Source organism: Hippoglossus hippoglossus, chromosome 9, assembly GCF_009819705.1.
Source record: "Hippoglossus hippoglossus isolate fHipHip1 chromosome 9, fHipHip1.pri, whole genome shotgun sequence".
Classification (NCBI taxonomy): Eukaryota; Metazoa; Chordata; class Actinopteri; order Pleuronectiformes; family Pleuronectidae; genus Hippoglossus; species Hippoglossus hippoglossus.
The window spans coordinates 19,819,951-19,839,489 of NC_047159.1; the positions used below are offsets into that span (position 1 = coordinate 19,819,951).

The 19,539-nt window shown below is 43.3% G+C and overlaps 1 protein-coding gene across 10 annotated transcripts in view; it reads left to right on the plus strand.

Annotated features, from left to right (window-relative positions):
* Positions 1-1,083: 1,083 nt before the first annotated feature.
* pbx3b (pre-B-cell leukemia homeobox 3b) overlaps positions 1,084-19,539 on the plus strand; it is a 58,578-nt gene continuing 40,122 nt past the window's right edge. For 3 of the 10 annotated variants that reach the window (XM_034596088.1, XM_034596092.1, XM_034596090.1), the window contains exons 1-2: positions 1,087-2,603; positions 3,243-3,322. In XM_034596088.1, the coding sequence (XP_034451979.1) occupies positions 2,356-2,603; positions 3,243-3,322 (328 nt within the window). In that variant the 5' untranslated portion in view covers positions 1,087-2,355. Of the gene's footprint in view, positions 2,604-3,242; positions 3,323-19,539 lie in introns of all 10 variants that reach the window. The other 7 variants (XM_034596089.1, XM_034596091.1, XM_034596093.1 and 4 more) reach the window with 3 other exon arrangements.

A 19,539-nucleotide genomic window follows, 5' to 3' on the forward strand; every position in this document is an offset into this window, starting at 1 on the left:
TTTTTATTATATTTAATATTTCCATAAAAAGTGTGCTTCCCTCAGTGACTGCAAAAACTATATATGTATATCAGTCTGTATTTCTTTACCAGCAGATCAGCTTCCTCAGAACAAACGTTTCCCTTTGTCAACTACATCTGGATTCTGGTCCCTGTGTGTCTCGTCAGTGAACAATTTCAAAAAGAGAGTAATGAGACTGAAATTTAAAAATAGTGGAAAGTGCAGTTTCCATCCACATTTTCCAGTGATAATTCTGACGGTGTCTTCAAATGAAATCTTAATCTTTTCAGCCTAATTCAAAGTAAATTATCTCTCAATTACACCTAAGTAGCTATTTACGCTTTAACACACGTTTGATTACCTGGGGCCTGGAATTGGGAGAAATTACATCCATGGTGGTTATTCTAATTCAAACACTGTAGGACACTTCACGTGAAGCAGCACAGTTGTCCTTGTTCATGTTGACTTTATTTATCTTTATGATCATCATCAAACTCAAATCCAACAAACCCCCCCTTCAGTCAAAAGTTCTGCCCCGAGGCCTGGAATGCCACTCCTCCTCCCTCGCTGTCTCTCTGTTACACACCAGCACCGGAACATCTAACTCCACACACTCTTTATCCCTGGGTTGTTATCATAAAATGTCCACGAGATGAAGCAAATCCCCATTTTCTTCCCCCTTGTCTTTACGAATCCACGATCTAAATGCTCATGGTGGAGGGGGGGGGGACACACACAGTATATTTGCTGCCTCGCATCCAGCTCAACAACTTGTCTGCTGCCATAGCAACTGCGGAGGAGCACCGAGCAGCGCCGCCTGCTTGTGCAATGGATGTCACTCGTGGCAACGGCCAATCAGAAGTTCCCATCCTTTTGTAGCAGCAGTGTGAAGATGGAGGGGGACGGAGGTGGGTGGGCCTTCGCCCTCATGCATCTGCCAGTAATAGGACGCCGGGATCGTCAGTCTCCGTCACGCAGGCACCTGATTGGTCGAGGAGCTTTACTTTCCAATAATATAAACATGTCTGCTGCTGCTGCTCGCCTGGCTTGAACCAAGGCTCGTTTTTTTTCTCTCTTCCTACAGGGGACTGTGCACTTCCACATCAAACTGTATAAAAACTCTCATTATGTATTTGCCTGAGCTGTTGCAAGGGCTAAATCTTCATCACTGCTTGTAGAGAATATGCACATAGCTGCACGTGCACGCGCGAGGAGACGAGGATACCCTGCTGCAAGCTGCTGCTGCAAGACACAGAGAGGGGGACCGTGCCGCGCGCTTTCATCAATATAATCACCATCCTGAGTACTAGCTCTTAACATTTTGTTTTTCGGTTGTTCAGGCGAGAAGTGACAAGAATATAGACCCCTCCTCTGCAGGGCGGAGCGTGCATTTTCATCTCCTATTTTGTATTCTTTTCTATTTTTTTTCCTCCTACCCCTGTTCCCTGCTCTGACACGTCTGCACTGAGTGAGTGGCATTGGCACACTGTCAATCGCTCACTACCGCTGCCATCAAACAACATAAAACACACACAGGCAAGAGGCTGGAGCTCATAAATTTCAGCAGGGCAAGATATTTTTTTGCGCATCGCCTTTTACGCACAGCGCTGTATCCTAATTAATTTCCTTCTTCTCGCTGTTGCTGTTTTTTTTTTTTGTTGTTTTTTTTTCTAAAACAGAAATCTCCCAACTTTTTTTTATTGCACATTTCATATTTTTATAGCCGCCTTGTATGCAGCGAGAATGTGTATTTTTCTAAATGCTGCCGGAGTGATTTCTGCACATTTATAGTTGGCAACACCTGCAAAGCCTAAGATTTTTTTTCTTATTTGTTTTTTTCCAACATTGGATATTTTTTTTTGGTTGCCGGTGCTTCACGAGGAGGATTTGGACATTTTTTTTTTTTCCTGGAAGAGGAAATGCGACCGGGATCCCTTGCAGAAGAAGAGCGCAAATAAATGAGAGATCACCCAAAAGGAGCGTTTCTGTGTGTGGCTGCCGTCAAACCCCAGAGAAAACCACAGACCGGCGTGAGGATTGCTGCGGGAAGCGATGGACCGACAGTTTTGACAAAGAAGTTTTAATAAGAAGAAGACGCAAACACGAGATTGATGCGTTTTTCTACTAACACAACCGCGCGTTTTGGCACTTATTTGGACCGCGCGTAAAAAAAAACAAAAAAACAAAGAGGACAGCGAGAACTTGGACACAAGATTTACGCGAAAAACATCCCTGCTGTAGTCTTCATTTAGAGAAAAAAAAAACCCAGCGTGTGTGCTCCTGTTTCGCTGAAGAAGCCCCACAAGCCGCGCACATCCCTCCAGTCTGCGGCACATGTTGTAGCCCATTTCGTATATGAGTTTTTCAATTTGCGTGGCTCAGTGCACAGACTCTTTAGCGGCTACTATGGACGATCAAGCCCGGATCATGCAGTCGATCGGCGGCGTGAGTCTGGCCGGCCACTCGGTACAGGGAGGCATGGTACTGCCGCCTCCCCACGGACACGACGGGTCGGACGGGGACGGAAGAAAACAAGACATTGGTGACATTCTCCATCAAATCATGACCATAACTGATCAGAGTCTGGACGAGGCGCAAGCAAAGTTGGTTGATTTATATGTTTTATTAACTTCGCTCTCTCTCCCCCCCCCCCACCCACCCCCCAACCCCCCTAACCTCCATCCCCAGCAAAAAACGCTGAACGCATCATTGTTGAGTTGTGGCCCCTCTTTAGCTTTAACTCCACCATGTGTTACAATAGACTGGAAGTGGCTTTAATGATAATCTTACACCGAGGTGCATTTAGAGCTGAGGCACATGGAGAAAGTTGTCAGTGAGGGGGGCAGCAGCTGTTTATTTCAGCTGCATGTGTGTGTGTGTGTGTGAGGGGATGTTGTTCAAAAAGTTTACACACGTCCTATAGTAAATTCTTCACACTGCTGCAAAAAACTATAGAGGCTCAGTGAAAAGAAAGGAAATGAATCCCTGTAAACTTATGATGTCTTTTATTTTGTCATTGGCACTGTATTTATTTTGAAGCATTAATATTCATATTAACACACATGCTACTTTTATTTCCCTATGAAACTTTGTGCAAATACTCCTGAGAGGCCTGTGTGTTGGAACGTTGCAACTTACAGTGACAACTACATTTGATATGTTAAATAATCAATGCGGTCCTTAATGTTTAACATGTGATTGATCAGTGAACTTATTTCACTATTTTATCTTGTCTTATACTGAAACAGGAAACATGGACTGAACTGTCACAGAATGAAACCAGCACTCTTCAGCGTTCTCTGTGAAATCAAAGAAAAGACAGGTAAGGTCTTTGTTTTAAAATAAATAAATATATATCATTTCACATGAACTTGGAGGAAATTTAGTATTGGAGCCTCGACGCGATACAGCCCACAGACGTTTTAACCCCCCAGTGATGTGATGGCAGCCTGCATCCAGGTTACAGGGGACCTCTGCCCAAATGAATCAATCACTTTTTTTTTTTTTTAAATATGTCATTGTGCCACATTGGAACAGTCCCGGTGTGACAGTAGAGGTATTTCTTTTGTCCCCCCCCCCACCACACTGAAGATGCTCATGTTTCAGTTTTGCGAGCGGTGGTTGTTTGGATTTGAAACAGAAAGTCGACTCCAGCTCTCAGCCTCTCTCTGCCCTGGCACTGAGCAGGATGGGGAAATCCCGCAGCATACGTTCTACATAGCTGAGATCACACACAATTCCTGCTTTATAACCGCACGACGATTTACACGTCTTCAACATGTGAAGGCAGCTATACACCCCCAGTCAGGGATTGTATTGCTGTTGAATGCAGACCCTCTGTCTCACAAATGGACGGTGGATGCTTGGAAAATTCAAAATGCTAGAATCAGCTTGTAAAAAAAATATTCTTTTATAATTTATTTATATTGAATATTGCACAGTTGCTCTGTACAAGCATCTGCAGATTTTTATGACGAAGGCTGAACACTTAAGGCCAAGTGTGTGTGCACGTATACACACATACACCACGAGACACCTGGAATTTATAGTTAATGCTATAAAGTGTGTGTCTTGTACTTTTGGTCGTACCTCAAACTTTGCTCCAGTATGTTTTTTTTCACCATTGTGCATAAAACGGTTGTTTCTACAATTTCCCACAGTGTTTATGGGGCATCTGATAAACTCCATCCCTTTAAATTCTTGAATACAAACATTGTTATAGTGTTAACATCTTTTTACAGATGATGTTAATTTCACTTCATATTATGTGATTGCTCTGTTCACTGAACAGATGTTTCGAATATTCTGGTGGCCACTATTTATTTTTACGTCACATGTAGCCTACATTTCTCAGCTAAAGAATAATGTGAATATGAAGGAAGTAACGCTCTGCCTTTCTGTGTAATTTTAGCAAACGTGACACCTCGTCAGATTTGTGACCTTTGTGCAGTTTATGAGCAAATTGGTTTGGGGCAGATCATAAAAGTTTTATGAACTTCCCCAACACAGGTGGCGTTCACATGGGCAGGCAGAGCGTCCACCGTGGAGCCGAGGTGCTCTGCTCTGCTTGTCCGCCTGTTGACTTGAGACAGAAACACAGAGGATGCAGCTCACACCTCTCACAAGATGCCAGCTTTTACTTTGCGTCGTGGATTTTAATGCAAAATTCTTTTCCAGTGCAGAAGCATTAATTCATCTGCTGAACTTTAGGATAAAAAACACTGAGAGAAATGATTTATTTTCAAACTTAATCAAAATGAACGTCCTGCTTTAATCTCTGCACGTTACTTAAATCGCTTGATTTAAAACTTGATTTGAATGTTTCTGCTGTGAAGTATACACTGAATTAAGGAAAAAAACATCATCAAAATTAGAAAAAAAGTAATTTATGTCAATGCATGTTCATGTGTGACAGAGTGTGTATGTGCCGGGGAATGAGAGTGTGTGAGAAAGAGATGAGACGGGGAGAATAGAGGTTGTGTGTGTGCGTGTGTGTGTGTGCATGGTTAACCTGTGGTTTAGAGTCACAGCCTCTCCCTCTTAGCCATTGACAGAGCTCAGCTGGTCCGATGGCCTTGTTGACCGCTCTGTTTTTTTTTCAGCACACACACACACACACACACACACACACACACACACACACACACACACACACACACACACACACACACACACACACACACACACACACTGATCCTTTCACAGGCTCCAGTAGCACCGCTCACTGTGACTCCCTTCGGTTCTTTCACGTGCGTTCAGATGGCACAGGGGCCGCTGCCTATCAGCCATGGGACCCAGCGTTGGCTGAAAAAGACTTTTAATAATAAATTTGAAAGCGGTCCAAGAATCATCGCTGTAATTACTGTGCACATGTATCATGTTATGGAGACTTGCTGTCTGATGCGGACATAAATAGTGCGTCGAAGGTTTGGCTTCAAAGCTTTAGATGTGTTCAGGTTAAAAGTCATATTTTGTGATGACAGGTGAGGCCCATTTGAAATGGTGTAAACAATCTTTATGTTGTTGTTTTTTTTTAGTTTTTCTGTAGCGGAGAAGTGACAAAGAGCATTTTCGAGCAGAGTCAAGGTGTTTTGGAAGATTTCTCGGTGCGTTTGGAAGTTTCCGGCACTCTTCTAACTGTTATTACAGAGCTACAGCACATTTCTGCATTGCTAATGTCCTAGAAGTATTAATTCACTTTGATATGCTAATTAGAGAGCATTATGCAAGAAATGAGATTAAGTGGCAGCATGAAGTCATTTGCCTGTCACTAAATTGAGTGTTTTTAGCAGGAGGTTTTTTTTCTTCTTCTTGGTTTTGCATTTAGATAAGCTAAATGTGAGATTGGGTTGGCAAGTGGTGTTCTTTGTCCTTCAGTGTGTGATGTTTTTTCTTTTTGGTACATACTTACATAAAACTGGCAATTAAAATGTTTTATTCTCGCACGTCTCTAAGTGTTTCAGGACAAAGGATACGTTCAGACACCTTGTGTTTCTTTCACCTGCAGAAGACAATGAGCGAAGCGGCGTCTGTGTTTGCAGATGAGTTTTGCACTTCTCTCTGAGCTGGGTTTGTTTTATCCCGCTGACTACTCCCTTGTCTTTCTCTCATGCTTGGGAGTGAGGCTCGCAGCAGCAGCAGCAGCAGCAGCGGCAAGAATAACAAAGGTGAAAGATTACCTCCATATGGTATTTCTGACCAGGAAAAGAGAGGTTCTGTAGCAGGACTCGTCTTTGATGTGAGGTTTAATCAATAGAAAGAGATTACAGAAAACTATTACAGGCTAAATCACAGAGTGCCACGGAGAGGCTTAGCCCTCTCCACAGCTCTCTCAGCTGCATGGCGCTTCTTTTGGCCGCGTATTGACTTGTTGTTTTCCTGACCTTTGACTCGTCAGGTCCAGAAACGGGGGGGGGGGTTTGGAGAGGTAGGGGAGGGAGAAAGAGAGAGAAAGAGAGAGAGAGAGTGTGGTGGATGCAGACTGATAAATGCTCTGGTGCAGTGTTTAAAGCACTGGATTAGGGAGGGACTATACGCTGCACAGCCGGAGCCGGTGTCGCCGTGTTTGATTTGGCTTTTGGAGACCGCCAGGCCATGCTTCCAAGTATGTGCATTGGTTTGGCCTCTGCTAAATGTAATGATCAGCCAGGAAAGACTGTTTTAACTAAATACAGTTCAGGATGAGGCTGTAATTAACCACATGCAAGGCTGACTAAAAGCATTACCTGGAGTAAATAGAGTTAGGACTGAGGAGGTAAGCATTTCTGAAATCTACAGGGAACATTAATTTCAATGTTCCCTGACAAAGTTAATGAGCCCTCTCATTCCAATAGGGTTATAATTATTAATATGAATGTATTATTATTATTATTATTATGAAAGCAGATGCAAGTAAAAATCCTTCTTATAATGCAGAAAACACAAATATATATTATTAGACTGTATCTTTTTAACCTTATAGGTTTTTCTTTGTGCTGAAGAAGCTCCAGTAAAAAACACAACAGAGAACAGAAAGCTATTCAGCAGCAGAGACAATTGACTTTGGCTGCTTTTTGTTTCACAGAGCCCCAGTGAAGCGGCTGCAGTGACTAGATAGTGTTGTGCCGAATGGCTCGGGCACAGCTGGGTTCCTGGCTGCCTCAAAGGCAGGGCCACTACAGAGCTTCCTCCTCTGAAGCATGAGGGGGACCGGGGGAAGACGTGGTTATTATCTAAGTAGCTCCCAAACACCCTCCGTTTCCTCATCAGCAGAGATGAAACGAAAAAAAAGAGAGGCAGACAAAGAGGAGAAGGGGGTAAAAAAAACAAAGGCTTTACATATCAGTTTCATTTGGAAGGGTAACTGCTTTTGTGCTGTGCAGATAGATGCCTGTGCACCAGTGGTGCCTGGTATCTGCACGTACGGCTCCTCAAATCTTTTTTTTTTTTTTGCACGATGATTCAGTGCTGTCCCTCCATCTGCACACACGAGCACCCATCTTGCACACGTCTCTCTCTCGCCCCCCCCCCCTTCCGCCGCTCCAAGCGCTTTCTGCGGGCTCCTGCGCGATCAACAGCTCATAATTGTTTTTTGCACATACGTTATGCAAATGAGTCTTTATGGCAACTGGCATAACAATTAGCATCCTCCAACAATATTTTAGTAGGTTAATTGCGAAATTTCTGAATTGTACATCTGAGTTGTTAATTAGGCATGACAGAGGTGGTGAAATAGTTATCTTCAGGCGGTGGCAGCCAGCAGTGGCTGCTTTGGATGCAAACAGGAAGGATTGATTGAAATGAGTTTACAGCAGTAGGAACGTGGCTGTTGGAGACACTTTGCGTTGCCCTTTCTCTTCTTGTGGCATCTGTTTGTTTCATTGGCTGAATGTGAAATTATAAACCTGAAGCAGGGAGAGGAGGCTGTGGTTCAAGTGATGACCTGCGACGCTGAATAGAGATGTGACTGAGCAGAGATTTTTTTTTTTAAATGAGCTCTTGTCAAAACTATATAAGACCTCTGACCTCAGACATAGTTAAACCAGCATTTCCTTTTTTTGGGGAGTTTGAACTGCTTTGAAAGAGCCAAATGCCAAAAACAAGCATTTTATAAATTTTACATTTTTACACATTTTAGATTCCATCAGACAAATTTACAAAGTCAGATTTTTGGGAGCAGAAAATATATATTCTGTCTAATATTTAAACAATCCAACAAGCTGTAGTAATATATATATTTTTTACATTTCTAATATGAATATAATTATTTATGTCTCATAATTAATATTATATAATTATTATTATGTATTTTGCTTGATAGCACTTTTGAACCGGTCAACCAAAAGTTGCTTATTCTCTCATCTCTCACCTCTTTCTATTTACAACTAAAAATACACGTAACATGAACTTTTTGGTCCGTCTCCTGTGTCGTGACGTTCGTTACCGTGTCACTCGGTGGCTACAGCACGTCGAACTCCATGGAGCCAGTTATTAGTGTACAAAGGGTTACAGTGAATGAGTGGTGCAAAGCAAGTCCTCTCTCAGTAATGACTCTGCTATTTATAGGTCTCTATTTCATTAGCTCTAGTGTTTCAGGGAAGAGTTTTCCTCATGGGACAATAGACACCACGATGTTCATTTACTCTGTACACATTACATGTGGACAACTAAATGACCCATCATTTGTGAGGGCAACAGCACTGAAAAACAATCCTGCTACTGCCACTGCTTTACCATTGGCTCATGTAAGATTTACTTTATTTAAACTCTTTCAAAGACAAAGTGTGTGTGTGTGTGTGGCGTTATTCCAACAGGTGATGGATTTCTGTAGATAACATGGTGAAGGAATTAGAGGCAGACATCGGTAAATGTACACACTTTAAAGCTCACTAATATTTTGACACTTCAGCCGTCTGTAGCTTGTTTCGCGACGAAAACTGAATAAAACATCGTTGTCACCTTTTCTTTTCTTTTCTTTACACACGATTGTTTTCCGAAAGCAGAAGAAAAATCGGAGCTCTTTTTATCATTTGCAAGCCAGAAAATAAAGTCCCCTCTTCCCATTGTTCCACGTGCTATTGTTCCACATTTCATACATTAAAATGATGTATTGAAGGCAGAAATGGGAAAAAGACTGCAATGCAATGAAATTTTAATCAGCGTCTTCTGCCGCTTTAATAAGGCAAATAATTCTTATTGGCTGCTGTGTTAAGATTTCTAATATTTAATTCATAACAAGCCTTGCATTATTCTGCTTTAGCCCGAAGACAAGCTCCACTCTGCCTTTGCCAAAAGGCAGAAAAAAGACATAAAGGGAGGTGCAGACAGAGCGTTTTTCTTATCAGCTGTGGCATAATACCATCGCATTGTTTTGATACTGCCCGTGAGTTTAAATCTGTATTTAAAATAATTTCAAATAATTGCGTTAATGGAGCTAATGACAGACTTGAAACTGCTTTTTTGGTAATTTTGTCGTGAGTCAGTGTGGCCATGCACTAAGCACACACTCTTTATTTTCTTAAGTCCTTGAAGTTCATTTTTGTGTCTGAAGTAATGGAAAGATGGCGAGGGGCCAGCAGCTAGATGCTGGCTCATGTTACAGTGAAACTGCGGGCCCTGTTTTCGTCTCTCGGTGAAATGGCTTAATTGGTGTCAGAGCCCCAGGGATAAAGGCCTCTTGCTCTGAAACGCAGCCACACAGGCCCTGTCTTCCCTCAAACCGGGAGGACCGGCCGGCGTCTGCTGGTGAATGAGGACTAAGCCGTGGCATAACAATACCAAATGATGTTTGGGATGACAGAAATTAATATGCGCTTGCTCCCAGAAAGCTATGATTAATGACGGCGAGCAGGGGAATGCTGTCCCTCCTTTCGCTCCTCTTTTGATCCGGATTGAAAAGCAAAACAAAAATAAAAAAAATAGCTGGTTTCTCCTCTCTTTAGAAAGTGGAGGTCATCCAGAGTACATTACTGGTATTCTTCTCTCGCTCTTTCCTCAAGCAGGAGGCCGGGACGGACTGAGAGCCCGTAATGAATTTTGGAATGATTCACTAACATTTTGAGTCTGTGTATTGTCCTGTGGCGTGTGGCTCAAAGCGACACATACCTGTTTACCTTTGCAGAGACACTGCTTGTGATTCTAACTCTCATAAATAATAGTCTGAATATCACAATGATACAGTTACAGATATATTTTTAAATAACCCGATTATTTCAAGTGATTATTTGTACTAAAAACAACTCTAACTGATGTTATGGTGGTGTCCCCTGTTCGCATGAAATTTTACACACAACCATTGATTTCGGAGGCGAACGTGTGAACAAAATGGTGGTGTGCTGTAGCCATGATAATGATCTGTATGTGTTGTGTCCTAGGAGGAGACACATGAATATTTAATTGTGTCTGCTAAGAGAGATCCCCCGACCCTTCTGTTCATACCTTACTTTCTCTAATGCGCCTCCACCCTCCCAGGTACTTCCTCCTTAAGTAATGGAGAATTAAAGCGCACATTAAAATGATATAAATTGCAACGTAAGGGGTTTCTAAGGACATTTGTCTCCGCACAACGCAGTTGAAAATTCAAATGGCAAGTTTTGACAACGGACATTCTGCTGACACGGTGTATTTGCCTCACGTTGGCTCCTCAAATAAGCATTTCCTCTGTCAGAGTGATTGATATGTATTAAGCGTGCACTTTTTACATCACAGGGCTCTGGAAGATGGTGTGGCTGCAAGGATATGAGTTTTAAACAGTGAATGAGCTCCCCTCATATTGATCTATTTGTGTTGCCAGAGTGGCAGGTGCTATACGAAGAGTGTGTCAGCTTTGATTGTTTGTGTCAGTGATCCGAGCCGACACTGAGCTCTCTTACTGTTCGTCACTGCACTTGCTTCCTCTTGATGAATGGCAGCACACTGCACGGATCCTCAACAAAAACTCATGTCTGGGCTGTCTCCCAGAGCCTGTGAATCAGCATTGGTCTTCACGGATTTTTTATTTATCACTCATGTACACGTTGATTTTTTTTAAAAATGCGAAACTGTGGGACATCCCCAAAGTGTCCCGAGGGCTGTTTTAGGGGCTTCCAATAAAATGATGTAAGAGCTTTACGTGCCAATGTGAACATCAGCTGTTGAGGGACCGGAGGTGTGGTTGCTCTGCTTCTCTAAATATTCAAGATTAGTTTCTAACCTGTGTGGGTATGCGTGTGTGTGTGTGTGTGTGCGCATGTGTGATGGCAGGCCCGCGAGGTTGTGCGGTGAAGGTGAGGTGCGTGATGCTCGGAGCCTCTGTAAGTATGCAGAGCACGGCGGGCCTCTCGCGGGTGCTGAAGGAGAGCATGGAGTGGCAGAGTTAATTTATTTAATGACTGAGCGTCTTATATCTCCCCAGCCCTGATTAGAATCCATGCTTGATGAGGGAAGCGATACAGGGGTGTGCACTGCCCCTAGGCCCTCGCACGTACATTCATGGTTTTCTTTCTCCAGCGCCTATTTCCCCTACAACCCCCCCACCCACCCAGCCCGATCCACAGGGTTTTGCAGAAGATAGAAAGAAAGAAAGAAAGAAAGAAATTTCCACTTCTGTCTGTTGCAATATTTTCTGATTGTGTCTCTACGTGTGATCATTTTTGTTGCACATGACAGGAAATGCAGCTCTGAGGCTGATTAAATGTGTGCATATGTGTGTGTGTGCGTGTGTGTGTGTGTGTGTGTGTGTGTGTGTGTGTGTGTGTGTGCGTGCGTGCGTGCTCGGTGATAAAGACAAAGTGCTGTGGAGCTCTATGAACGTGGGAAAGCCAAACAGAGTGTGTCACTTTGGCAGCACGGGCTGTCAGCATTGGGGAGCTGCACTTGTAAAAACCATGACCTTCCTCTTTGCCAGCATGTCTCTTGCAGAGCCAAAGCGCTGCCCTGTAGATCTGGGCTGGCTGTGGGAGGGAATACAAACACACACAGAGAGAGAGAGAGAGAGAGAGAGAGAGAGAGAGAGAGAGAGAGAGGACAGACAGTGGAAAAAAAAAAACGTGAAGAACCATAATTGTGAAGGGGTGGTGGATGGTGTGGGGGGTGGTGGCGGTGCGGTTGAAGTAATGAAATACTTCTTGGAGCTATCATGACTGAGAAGGTGAGGGGAGGGAAAGCGAGAGGACCGGCGACGAGGGAAAAAATACTCCAAGGCTTCTAACATTTCCATGAGCCATCATCAGTAATGCCGCAGCAGCCTCACAAACCAGAAATTATTTCTTCAGGCGTCGCTGTCAAGTGTTATTCAAATAACACCAGCCTCACATTTGAATAACAGCCGACATTTTGAATTAATTAATCAGACAAGATAGTCTGGGCCTTTTCTCATTAGTCTACAGGTCAGGCTGGGGAAGATATATGCGCTGGTGATGATATACTTGTCTTTAATAGTGATTTATGGAGATTTGGGATTGTACTCGATTTGTCAAAGGGCCCAGCAGCAGAAAAATAGGACTGTGCATATTTCATTACCTAATCTTTGATATGTTCCCCGATGCTAAAAGATACAGTTGTTTAGATGCACAGGAAGCTCTTTTTACATGCACTCTCTGAAGAGGTGCACGCACACGCACACACACACACACACACACACACACACACACACACACAGGGACATGCACGCACACACACACGGACACATTTAATCTCGTCTCTTAGACCTCTCCCATTTTACTTTTCCTATGCAATTAAGCGAGGGCTGTAAATTATAACTGTGTCGTACTTTAATTATCATGGTGTAAAAATAGAGTTCCTGTCTTTGAGAGGATTTCATTAACTTACTCAATATTCCATGTCAGCTCGGAGAATCAGGCTGCAGCGAGGTCTGTGTTTAATATGCTCTGAATCCAGTGGGTTATTTACTGAGACGTTATATACATAAGGTTGAAAAGTGGAAGAAAAAATAAAGTAGGTTTACATATATACACAGAATATAATTTTCGACAGCTGCATTTTGTAGATTCACGTCAGTGTAACCTGTTTACTGGCTGGTGTGACATTTTATTTTGGGCTCTTGCAGGTGTGTGTGTGTGTGTGTGTGTGTGTGTGTGTGTGTGTGTGTGTGTGTGTGTGTGTGTGTGTGTGTGTGTGTGTGGCCACGAAGGTGTAAATGAAAATATATATATTTAAAAGGATAACTAGTGCTAACAATGTGGTTTCACCTGCCTTATTGGGTGTTAAATTTAATAAACACATTCAGTATACCAACACTATATACCTATTTTATTATCGTTATTATAATTTTTTTACATACACAGGTTTTAATTATCCAGAGTAGATGTGCAGCACATGCAGCATGCATTTGTGATTTTGTGCGAGACCATTTCTGTGTGTGTGTGTGTGTGTGTGTGTGTGTGTGTGTGTGTGTGTGTGTGTGTGTGTGTGTGTGTGTGTGTGTGCGTGCGTGTGTCAGGAAGCTGCGAGCGGTTGCCATTCCGGTGAGCAGCCCACACAAAATGCACCAACACCAGTGTGACAAAACATTCAAATAAATTGCTGTCAGGCTGCCGAAACACCAAGTGCAGCGATTTTTATCTGACATGTGGAAGACCCAGACATGCAGTCCTGACAAGTAACGCCAGAGCACCTGTGAGAGACGGGCGATAAAATCAGGATGTGCCTGATCCCCGGCATAACAATACCTATCATTACTTGATATTATTACTCTTCTTTAAGAGCGAGCTCAAGATGGAAAGATATGGGCCCCTGTGTGTGTTGGCCTTTTTTTTTTCCAAGTCTGGATAATAAATGATGTTAGGCCATTGTTTAGATGCACTTAATATTTACAGTTAAATTGAATTATGCAGTCTGATGGCATAACAACAAGTACTTAACTGGCATTCACATCCATGCACAATTGTTTATGGCTCAGAGAAAACTGCCATGTTTTTTTTTTTTTATTCGTCCAAGGTTAGGACATTTATTTATTGTAGTCCAGTTTCATTATTCACTGGTGTCGTGTTTGGAGAACACATTCCAATGCAAAATAATATTTTGCAGACATACATTTGAATTTTTTTATTCAAAGAATTTCTCATTTCTAATTTTTCCCCTGTACATTACACTGTTAAATGAGGTTAAATTAATTGTTTTTCCGCAGTTAAAATAGAATTCAGTTGAAAATCAATGCACCTGCTGACACTGACTGACTTTGTTGTACTGTTGCGAGCAGCACAGGAGCAAAGATAAATACTGAGGAAGCCTGTGCTGCTTCACTTATTATCATTGAGTCTACAGAATTGACTCAGTAATTCTTAAATCCAATTGAGAAGCATTAAAAAATGCTTTTTAGAAACTACGAGACAAAGGACTCACTGTGGAACGCGCCATCCATTCTCTACAGTATTGTTATTTTCTCCCTTATAGGTTACTAATGAGGAATCGGCCCTCATTATGATTTTTAGGATGAGAGAGGAAAGCTTTTAATTAATGATATGTAAATGGTTCTGAATTGATTATGTTAGAATATCAAGAGAGATGGGTAGAAGCTGTGGTGTAATATATTTTAATTAAGAATTAATTAAAAATGATGGCAATTTTATAGAGGCTCACTGAAAATAGAAGAATTTATTCTCTGTCACAAGTAAATCAGCCCTTGATTAAATAAACAGACACATGCTGTATTAATTGAAGAGTTATATTTATACTTTGCCAGGAAGAATTATCTTGATTATTAAAAAAATAAAAAAAGAAGATCAGTGCGGTATGTCAGTGGTCGACCACAAGCTGGGTTCTCTGGGGTTAATGGTGATTTATCTCATTCCTAATTCATGAGATCCTCCTGGTCTGTGTTAGGTGGATCAATAAAGCTGTGTTTCCTTTTTGAATTCGGCGTCTGCTATTAGATTTGCGGTGTGGAACACAATTATAAGTAAGACATGAATGCGTGTTTTTATCACTTGTGGCAAGAGAACGTGCGCCGCCCCCCGAAAAGATATCAATCTGTTTATGAGGTAAAAAGATTTGTGTGAAAAAGATGAGTTGTGACGAGACGTGGACCCTAGTTAACCTTTTTAATTGCTATCTGCTTTCTTTCATTCATTCTCCAGGGCGGAGGGAAACACAAGGCGTTAGCTGCATTAACGGCGGGCGCCACTATTAAAGGGAAAGAGGTCTTTGTTTTCTGCTAACAGTGGCATGCATGCTCTGTGCTAAACTCCGCGATCAATGGCAGAGAGGCTGCTATCACAGCACTCGGAGCAGGCGTAGCTCAGGGGGGGGGGGGGGGGGAGGAGGGAAGGGGGGTCCCTGGTGGTTCATTTTGATTGGAGCGCAGAGTTTTGTGTTGAAAGGCGAGGGAGAGACAGGCTGTTGGAAGCAAATCCCCGCGGATCAGTTAGAGCTTTGCAACAAAAACACCTTGATATTCCTGGGAACATTTGCTTAGCAAAAAAGAATGAATTTAAATAAACGGGCAATGAGAGAAAGAAATGATCTAAAGCTCTCCTGAAGGTCTGTGTGTTCAGAGAAAGCTTGTGTATCTCAGGCCTAGAATTAATTTAGGAGCCGCGTTTCAAAAGCTGCAGTGTAAAAAAAAAAGGGGGAAATAAGCTTTACTGGATTTTGTCGATATGTTGTTGCACATTCCTAAAGAGCCTTTATTTAAAAATGAAAAGGAATATATGTTAAGATATATGTTAAGAGATGTGTTGAAGACCAAGACAGTAAGGGCTGACTATGTGGCAGCAGTGAGCCTTTATGAGCTAACCAATCTGTTATGGGCGGCAGGGAGGATGTGCTGCTTGAGAGAGAGGGAGTGTTGAATGGGTTATTAGTCTGATTCCCCCTCCACACCAGGTCACATGTAAAGGCTGAGACACATCATGAACAGTCACATGTACGCACACATCTAACATCTGCACACACACACACACACACACACTAATATACACATGACGTGCAGCGGGGACACGCATTCATAAAATCATACATGGGCGCAGACGTGTGCATGCATGCATATACACAGTGCATGCACTCCGATGGCTGGCGGAGCATCTTCTTTTTGACACCTGCAACTAGTTGCAATACATCACTGTCAGGATCGCTTTCTCCACCTATCCGCATTTGCACGTTAGTTATCCGCGGAGGCCTTCGTCAAAAAAGTTGAGCAGTCTTGACATCAGCTCCCCGGTGGGAACAAGAAAAAGGTGAAGTTGTGCTCGGAGGTGCCGCGGCGGGTGTCATCAGCGAGCTACACCCTCTGCACCCAACAGCATCCCAATGACAAGTGAACAGAGAAATGATGGTTTAACGCACAAATATTACGCCACGGTTAATTTTGTAATTGACACGTGACGTGAAGTTCTGTAAATATCTTGTTTAGTTGCTGCCCTTTATCTCAAGTCACACAGAATACTGCACACATTGTATTTATGAATTGGATTGCCAGGGAATGACATAATAAAAAGCCAGGCTGAGGTTTATTTAGTTTAGGGCCTCTCGTAGTGAATGTATGTGCCTGTGTAATTGACAGCGAGTGGGGCTGTTGTAGAGGAAGTGAGGGCATGGCGCCTCCCGTGCGAGCTCACTGCGGAGACGAAGGAGAGTCTGCCAGTGGCACCGCCAGTGGCGAGCACCAACAGCTCCGGCCACGACAGAGAGGAGGTGGGGAGTAGTGGTGGAGGGTTGGAAGTGGGAGTGGGAGTGGGGGGTGAGGGGGGGGGGGGGGGGTCAGCGTCTGAACTGGCTGATGGGAGCCAGAACATGAAACAATGCCGGGGGAACGTCTGGTGGGTTCGCTGCACAGAATTACAAGCGAGGGAGCAGGCCTGCTGAGGCAATTACAGCTTAATGGGGTCATTTGGAAGGCAATTGCCAGGGGTTAATGTAGTATGGAGAGATGAGGTGAGATTGAAGTGAAATTTTTGGCTAGAAAATGTGTTCAAATGAAAAGCGAGCAGGCAGACAAGTCGCGCGCTGATGGGGTGGGAGGTTGGGGGAACTGGAATGCGGGCTCTCACCGCCACACAGATAGACGCGAGGCCTGGCTGCTCACTTGCGTGTGCACCGGTGCGGGCAAACGTGCATGTCCGCACAGGTGCTTTCCTTTCTCGACTTCTTCCGCACACTCTCCTGGTGTCTCCTTACTGCTCCGACCGCGAACAAGAGCTCCACTGTTTCACTTTGCTGCGGGAGGCAGACGTGTCGATGTGGTTTTCTCTTGTCCCCCATTACCTGTGATATCATTTTTCTTTATTAGACATCCCCGGCCACCAGGACACAATATATAAAGTATCACAGGTTGTCTTGCTGAGAAAGATGTGTCAGAGGAACTACAGCCAGCACCTTAGAGAATGGGGATAAAAAGAATCATTATGCGCTGCTACGTTAGCCAGTTCATTACCTTAATTGCCCAACATAATCCGGTGTTGGAAGGGTGCACTGGAGCTTTGGGAAGGAGGCTTTGCCAGGACCTCCTCGCCCTGGTCTCATCTCCCTGATCCCCCTGATCTGTAGCAAGCGGACCAGTCGTGCTAACGTTAAACTTTGATCAAAGCCAAACTTATTTAAGGTCAGCCATGTGAGATCCCCTGGGAGCGGCCGTGTGCGCTGGAGCAGACTGCGATACAGGAAGTAGTACAGCACTGTGCCTTGCTGCCGCTGCCTGTGACCGCGCTGGATCACTGGACAGCAATAGCATTATCATCAGCCCTTTCAAGTCTTCAGCATTTTTACGCGATTATGCTCAACAGTGGAACTTAACCATCACGTGTGGGTGGAGATTCCTTCAGAGTGTGGTTTCTCTCTCTCTCTGACCCGTCTCTGTCTTTCTCTCTCGCCCTCCCTCTCTCGCTTTCTGTCATCTCTGTGAAGTCTATTCCTCCCCTCTCCTCCCCTTCCCCTCTACACAGGGTTTTGGCCAAGAGCCGGCCACTTCACTGAGGCAGATTTTCCCAGGCTCCCCAAAGGCTATTTTACAGGATTCCCATTAGGTCTTTAGCCATTACCAATGTTCCAAATCATTTACAGAAGAATCTATTTACTTTATGTGGTAATGGATTCATTTGACATGGCTTGCTCTGTAGAAACTCAACATTTAACACACACTTTCCCCCGGTTGAATCCTTTACTGTATTCTCTACGTTCTGTTTATTTTTATCTGTTGCAGCAGCGGTTGTCTCGTTTTTTTGCCTCCAAATCGTCCTGACACTGTGCTCTCCGTTACAGTGCATTGCACAATGGAGAGGTGCCGGAGCATTGTGTCAATGCTGCAGGAAAAACAAGTATGATGCAACTCTGTTGTCATTTTAGAGTGACAAATAGACAGTGGCAGACCATCAGAAAGGGGGGAGAGAGTGGAATGGTGTCACTGACAAACTGCTATGACCTTTGGGGTCCTTTGGCCTCCAGAGTGCAAGGCACATGCAGTGTTTACCTCAGGTCAGCATCAGCGTGAACATGCTGCTCCCCCCCCCCCGGAGAGGAGCCCATCCTGTTGCTCTCATCACATTTGAATTGTCAAAATCAATAATCAGTCAGAGAAACCTTTAGTAAAACTGGATGCGTTTGTCTGGCATACGATATGAAAGGGAGGTGCAGAGCGTGTATGTCATTTTACATTTTAAAATACTATTAGTGGGCCATGCTAAATCATGCTTAATGCAGAAACGCTCCATAAAGCAAAGCCTTTACAAAAGAGAAGCATAGCTCTTGAAACTACTGAGCGCCTCTCCTTCCTCGATTCCATGTCACCAAAGCATCCCATCAAAGCCTGCCTCCTTCCTGTTGTAAGGTAGAAAAAAAAAATCAATGCCGCAATCTTTTCTTTTTGCCTCCTCCAATCCGTAATTGAAATGGAAAATCAAATGAACGGCAAGCAGATAATTGTTTTATCAATATTCCCTGCCTGCCCTACAAGGGTCAGTGCAGAATGATCATGAGTCGGGGATATGACGAGGACAAAATGTGAAATTGAACAGCTAGGAGGCAATAAATCAGCCCTGACAACTAAGAGTGACCAGCATGTAGCTGCAGCAGGCAGCTCTCCCTTCAGAATTTGTCCTAAAGCTGTCTACACTAAATGGAGGGAATATTCATCTCATTATTGTTGCACTTAATATTGCTATCAAATATTATTCTTAGAGTCCAGACGGGAAGTCAAGGTCACTGGTGCTATTATTGTTGTCATTGTTAGCGTGTGATATTGAGAGTATAATAGAGGGCAAAGCCATATGGTCTGCAAAGCTTATGAGGAGGGCGAAGAATACATTTAGTCATTTGTTAGAGTTGAGGAAAGAAGTGGTTTGTGGTTTGGTTTCCTTTTGGCATGTCCATGACTATTACTGCTGCTTATAAATAGCTATTTAAGGTTGAACGCAAAGAAGGAAAACAGCCAACAGTAGCATTACCATCCTCATCTTCATCATCATCATCATCATCAGTAGAGCTTTTCTGACCAATAACAGATAGCGTGTAGAATTGTTAGGTTTCACTGTCATGGTTTGTTTGATGGAGTCACAGAATATAAATGAAGAGATTCAGAAAGAATAGGAAAATAATAGATAACAGGTATTAAAATGTCCTGCTGAGCTTTGA